We start from the raw sequence: 6,963 nt of genomic DNA on the forward strand, positions 1-6,963 counted from the left end.
TCTTCTTCAAGTCTTCATAAAGGCTTTTAGTTTTCTCTTGAATCAGCATTAAGGTGAGCAGGACGCGACACTGATGCTGATCCTGCATCTACACACTGAGAAGTTTCTCCATGTCCTCTATCACTTTTCGACGCTTCTTTGATATTATTGTCAACATCATCGGCACAGCAGACTTCACAAGTTCCGTGATCTTGTCCTTGTTCTTTAGAATCACGCCAATGGTTGAACAATTCATGTTATAAGAACGAGCGACGTCTACCATCTTTTTGCCTCGCTCCACTCTCTCAATTATTCACTTCTGTTTCCATCGTTATTACTTGGCGCTTCTTAGCAGTACCAGCTACATCACCACTGCTTTTACACCTGCTTCTGGACATCATGGGCTTGACATAAAGATACTGTACTACAGTACTCTACACAGCACTGTAAAGTACACAAAAGCACAACCACTTGTAGAGGATGCACGCACGTGACAATGTATGCCAGACACGTGAACTTACAAGACTGGACATTGAACACACATTCGCATCTTTGAAAGTTCACGACTTGAAGGTGTGTATGTAGGGGACTTACTGTACAGTGAATATTTTTGGCCCAAACGGCCTCATAATTGTCTTAAAAGCACTTGCCACCGAAGATTTAGTAGGTACATCTAAATACCTCCTGCATAATTGTTACAACGGCCTACGATAGTACTAAAAGATGTCAACAGACACAATTGGAAGATAGAAAAGTTTGCTGTGCAGGAGGGAGCCAAGACAGGGTACACTAATTTTCACTACCCTACTACAACCTGTTTCATTTGTTGGGTATTAGTTTTAGCCCTCCTTTCCTCTGTTATAAACTGAAGAGTTGGTAAAACCAATCCCCTCTACCTGTACTCTATGTCAGCATTTTGAAACCTGCAGATGGGTCAAGAAATCGATTGAGGAGGTCATTAAAACAAAACAAAAAAAAACCCAAACCAAAACAAAACAACAAAAAACAGCACCAACAACAGACTGGAATAGAAGACAATATAAATGACATCACAAGTAGTACAGATAACTATTACTGTAAGGAACTTGTTTCAGTAACATGTGTACATGCATGCTCGCACCAGATAGCAAAGATAAAATTTATTTCCTACTGAGGGTTGTGGCCAAAAAAGTTTGAAAGAGGCTGCTCTAGATTCTGCCTAGAACCCCTTAGAATTCTCACTCATTATCTTCCTGTCTCCATCTCCAATCTCTTTCTCACTTTAGTTTTTTCCCATTAAAATGTAAACAATAAAGTATCTCCTGAGTGTCTCCTCTCAGATCCCAGTGCCTCCCTGTCAGTTAAGCTTCTGGAAGAGATAACTACAATCTCAGCATAGACTTTCTCACCTCCATTGCTTCTCAATCCACTGCAAGCTGGTTTGGGCCTCCACCTGCTACTGCAGGTTAAAGACCTCCAAGTGAACTTTGGGATTCCTCTCTATTTAACCCTTGAGCAGCACCTGACATCGTTTACCTCCTAAAACACACTTCTTTGGGCTAGTTTCACTCTCTCCTGATTTTCCTCTTACTTCTTTGGCCAGTAAATTTCCTTTGCAGCCTCCTTCTCTTCTGCCCATCCTTTAAATGTTGATTTTTAGGCAGTCTTTCCACTCAACAGGGGTAGTCTCTCAATCATTAAGTAGCTTCAATTTCTATCCCTGCGCTATGGTTTCTACATCTCTAGTCCTGATCTCATTCCTAACATCCAGACCTGGCTTCCATTTTTACATGGCATAAAAGATGTGTCAATCCAGAAGCTTAACTTTCTGGAATAATTTTCGTTTCAACCTTTAGCATTTTACCCTTTAGTTACACCAAACTACCTACTTATGGTTTCAGTCTAACAGCATATGCTATGAAATCAGACTTCCTGGGTTTGAACCCCAATTCCAACACTTACTGTGTGACCCTGAGTAAGTTACTAGATTACTCTGTGCCTGAGTTTTCTCATCCACAAAATGGGAAAAATAACAGAACCTAACTTTAAAAGTTACAGAGAATTAAGTGGGTTAATACATATAAAGCTCTTAAAAGCATGCCTGGCACATAGCAAACATTCAGTAAGTATTACTTTATTTATGCTACTGGGTCTTGCAATACCATATACATACAAAACTTGACTGTATGCTATTCTTGTTATGGGCTCTACATTTTGGTTCCTTGATTAACCTACAGATTAGGATTTCAGGTTATTTTAGAAAATTACTATTTTTATACCTCATTCACATTCTTTGTTGGGGCTCCCTCTCATCATTCTTGATGACTTAAAGTGTCATCTTGAATACTTTAAGTCTTGAACTTATAAGGGGCCTCAATAATCACCTCAAGTGACCTTTCCACCCAACACAAGAATATCTTCTAACCTCTGTCATCCAACTGCTGAACCACTGCCAGTCATTGCCAGTTTCACTTCTGAGCACCACCACTTTGCCAGGCCAAAATCTGCTTCCCTGTAATTTCCACCCAACCTCTGTCTGCCCTTCAGATCACCTGCAATAAGGCAGCTTCTCTTCCCACATGGCAGTTCTCTAAATACCTTAAGTCCCTCCCACCCCCTAAGTTAAACTAGTTCCTCCAGTCATTTCTCGTATGAAATGATTTCTAATCCTTCGACTACTCTGGACACGTCTGAGTTCCAATCTGTACCTGAACTCACTGAAATATTGCAGGTTTGGTTTAATGGTCAAGACTAACACCCCCATCACTAGGTATAATTTTATTATAAGGGCTTAATTTTATGAAAGCATAAAAACTCTAGTACTAATGCTGGTGGCCAGGCAACTATTTTGATTTCAGTTATTTATCCTCCTAACTTTTCTTCTTTCTTATCACCATTTCACAGCCACACTATGGGCTTGTTATTACAAAGTTCTGCTTCAACTCCTAGATCTTTAATTTTGTCCCCCAATCCTATCTCAGTCACTTCAGCCCTACTGGTCTCCTAATACTCTCTCCATTTCACCAAGACTACCAATATTCTCAGGTACCAAGAATTCCCTTTTCTCAGGCACAGTTTGCTTCACAGCACTGTCTTAAACTCATCAGGCCAACAACACTATTCCTCAATGATCATCTCAACCATCACCTCTTCTGCTCTTACATAAAATGCTGCAGAAGAGAAATACCAAGTCATATAGGTCTGCGTCTGCAGCCAAGTCCAGAATTCCTGCCTTCATGTTCAAGCCACAGTATACCAGGAATGCGTAGAGGTACTGGGGTAAGTCGTTAAGTGCCAGAGGGTACTTGAGTTAGCCTGCCTGGATTCAAATTCCAGATCTACCTTTATAAACTTGTGACTTGGGCAAGTTAGTCAGCTTCGATTATTCTCACCTGTATAACGGGGATAATAAATTCACAGGGTTGTTCAGAGTAGTAAATGATATAATGCAAGTAAGGTTCTTAGTTCATTGCTCTTGCTGCAAGTAAATGCTCAATGAATGTTCCCTGTTGTCATAATTATTATTTGTGTGTGCATGGTAAACTATGGAAATTATATGCCTCTGTGGGTTTTCTTCTAGGGAGAACACTCCATAATTTTCACTGATTTTCAATGGCTTCTTGCCTCCTCTCCAGCTGTCAAAAATTTTAGTCCTTCTCTGGGGAACCTCAAGATCTAATGGAGGGCGCTTCCCTGGTGGCGCAGTGGTTGAGAATCTGCCTGCCAATGCAGGGGACATGGGTTCGAGCCCTGGTCTGGGAAGATCCCACATGCCGCGGAGCAACTGGGCCCGTGAGCCACAACTACTGAGCCTGCGCATCTGGAGCCTGTGCTCCGCAACGAGAGGCCGCGACAGTGAGAGGCCCGCGCACTGCGATGAAGAGTAGCCCCCGCTCCCCGCAACTAGAGAAAGCCCTCGCACAGAAACGAAGATCCAACACACCCAAAAATAAATAAATAAATACATTTATATTTAAAAAAAAAGATCTAATGGAACATTTACAGATACAGATATATATCTGTGGTCATCACCAATCTACACTTTTCTTAACAGTCTATCTCTACTCATGTTTTGGTATTTGCAGTTATTCCATTTTGCCCTTAATTTTATGTTGTCTACAATTACTTTTTATTTGACTTAGTCTCAAACCTACCATTAGAATGTAAGTTTCCTGAGGGCAAGAACTTTAGGTGCTTCTGTATCCCATACAGCAGTCTACGAATGTTAAAAGACCAATATACACCAGGTGAACAGAATACAATTACCTACTCTTTAAGATAATCCACTTCTGATCTAATTCTCATGGTAGAAGTTAACTTGTAATGAAATAGAGCAGGACTCTATGGTCCTTTCCCCCCACATCCTCTGCCTGGTTTTGCCTGTAGAAAAACTTTGGTCAAAGAATAAGTTTAATTAGAGAAGTGAGAAAATATGGAAGCAAAGGAAAACGGTCAAACAGGACCAAATAATAATAATTTACTCATTCAGCAAAGTCAAGGACATTTAGTTCCTCTTCAAGGGCTGTAGATAATATTCTGAGCCATATCCTTTGAGCTGTTTTGTAGAGACTGAAATGCTCGCCAGGTGGAAGAAGTTAACTACATGATGACCAGATTAGCCATGACATAAGCTGCCACAATTCCAAGAACTGGCCTCAAAGAAATGGGAACAAACCGACCCTGGAACTGAAGACTAACTGTACTTAAAACAATCAAGATAATGCTGCATGACCAATTTCAAGATGACTGTCAGAGCTGCCTGTGTTGTTTCTACATGTAGTCCCCTCCCTCCGCCTATAAAAGGTCTTACCCACTGACTGTCCGGGAAGTGGGGGGGTGGGAATCAGCCTTTGGACACGAGGTCCCCCTCCCGCCCCCAGATGCCTGCCTCTGAAATAAAGCAAACTTTCCCTTCCACCAACTTTGCCTCTTTATTGGCTTTTGAATGCCGAGCAGCCGGACCCCACTTTTAGTAACAGTAATAAGAGAACTGAAATGACAGAAAATACTTTCCAAATAAAGTTATCAAAGACCTTCTTTGAAGCTATCTTTTCCAGAATTTAATGTTGAGTTTATGTTACCAGTTTATCTGTACTTTGTTAATTTCAATATACTTAATTCACTTAACTCAATGAGCTTAATTCAATAAAGCTAAATAAAGAACAATACTATTTGAATTCTAGCTACTTATTCCTCACAGGACATTCCTTCACAGGACACTGTAAACACCAAAAACAAACTTTCAAGAGAATTCTATCCCAACCTCATTCATAACCGTCTGCTAAGGATTACTCCCTACTCCAAGCACTTGCATTTCCCTCTCAGCCCTGAGGCCAAACACGTGACTATCCTTAGCTTTCAAAGTACAGGTTTCCCTGGCTATGCGAAAGTAAAGCATGAAAGCTTTAATAAGCCAAAATTGCATAAAGCGAAGAAGCTATTACCTTAACACACACCTTGCTAATGGATGAACAAAATAAATCCAGATAAAGCACAGATGCTCACAGACACAGTTCAAAGTTAATGGCGGCTTGATGCTGAGATGCTGAGTGCAGTTCCCAGGAAAGGAGCTGGTGGTGCCACTCGCGCTGCTGGCGGTGCCACTCGCGCTGCTGGCGGTGCATGCTGCCTCTACAAGGGCTTGCTGCAAAACAGACGCTGAATGCTATTTTCGCTTTTCGCCTTTTATTTGTAATGGCGAAAATCCACTTCGGATTTCTTTCGGATTTTTGGGTTAGCGGAAAACAGGTACTAATGTAAGCCTTTCCTAAAAGGGAGGTGCTGTAAAGCGAACTTTCGAAAAGCGGGAGAAACCTGTACCTCCAAGGGTGAATGATTTACACCTGTGAGGGTTAAGCCCTAAAATGTGATAAACCCTTTATTTTATAAATCAGGCTTTGAGTCCCACGTTCTATACCAATGAGAACTTTTCTCAGACTTTTTTTTTTTTTTTTTTTTTTTTTTTTTTTTTTTTTGTGGTACGCGGGCCTCTCACTGTTGTGGCCTCTCCCGTTGCGGAGCACAGGCTCCGGACGCACAGGCTCAGCAGCCATGGCTCACGGGCCCAGCCGCTCCGCGGCATATGGGATCCCCCCAGACCGGGGCACGAACCCGTATCCCCTGCATCGGCAGGCGGACTCTCAACCACTGCGCCACCAGGGAGGCCCTTTCTCAGACTTTTATATCCATGTTCCTCATCCCTCAGTATTAGGGAAAGGGGACGACGGCTGCCAGACCACTTTACCAAACACCCCTTCCTCATATCTGGCCCCAGGCGAGCCCTGACAAACAGCATCTTCTTCAACGCTCGCCTCACCTGCCGTATGGAAGAGGCAGGAGAGGCCAATGCCTCCGTCTGCGTCTTTTATCACTCAGTTCGGGGTGACAGCAAGGAGAAGTCCAGGGTCTGAACGGTTTCTTACCGGCGAAGCGGATCTTCACGAGATCCAGCGGGTGCAGTGCGAGGTTGGAAAGGACCCCGCCGCTCACGCCCGCCACCAGATTCTCGTACCGGACGTGGCGGAATACTGTGCTCCACGCCGACGACCCGGACGCCGACTGGCCCTGGCCCGTCATGGGCTCAGGGCCCGGTGATGCCGTGGAAGTGGGAAGAGATGCAGTGGCCGCCACCGTGGCGACGGTCGCCACGCTGGAGCAGAAACCGCAGGGCACGAGCCCACTTCCGGGACCCGCGCGTGGAGTCACACGCCTGGGCGCGGGATGAAGCCGAGAGACCCAGGGGCCAGGGGTACAGAAGTGTGCTGCCGCACGCCACGCCTACCTGGAGGACAGTGAGAAGGGGCGGGGCGCCTCCGCCAAGTCCCCGCCCCGCCTCGCCCACCTCGGCGGCTGGCTTAGGCCGAAGGGCGTGGATGGGAGACCACCTCTGAAACACCGCCCCCTGCCAACCTTTGTCCGCAAAACTACGGAGCACCGCAGGGCCCAGTGAAACCCGGTTTCCGCTCCGTAGAAGCCACGTGACAGGAAGTAGTCTAGAAGAAGCGG

At 44.4% G+C, this 6,963-nt stretch overlaps 1 protein-coding gene across 1 annotated transcript in view; it reads right to left on the reverse strand.

Annotated features, from left to right (window-relative positions):
• The window catches only part of SLC25A32 (solute carrier family 25 member 32), a gene marked incomplete at both ends in the record, with an annotated part of 44,398 nt that extends 37,864 nt beyond the window's left edge, over window positions 1-6,534 (reverse strand). The window contains one exon of the mRNA XM_079722380.1: window positions 6,381-6,534. Coding sequence (XP_079578506.1) covers window positions 6,381-6,534 — 154 coding nt within the window. The remainder of the gene's footprint in view (window positions 1-6,380) is intronic.
• Between the last annotated feature and the right edge of the window lie 429 nt (window positions 6,535-6,963).

Source organism: Hyperoodon ampullatus (assembly GCF_949752795.1).
Source record: "Hyperoodon ampullatus genome assembly, chromosome: 17".
Lineage (NCBI taxonomy): Eukaryota > Metazoa > Chordata > Mammalia > Artiodactyla > Ziphiidae > Hyperoodon > Hyperoodon ampullatus.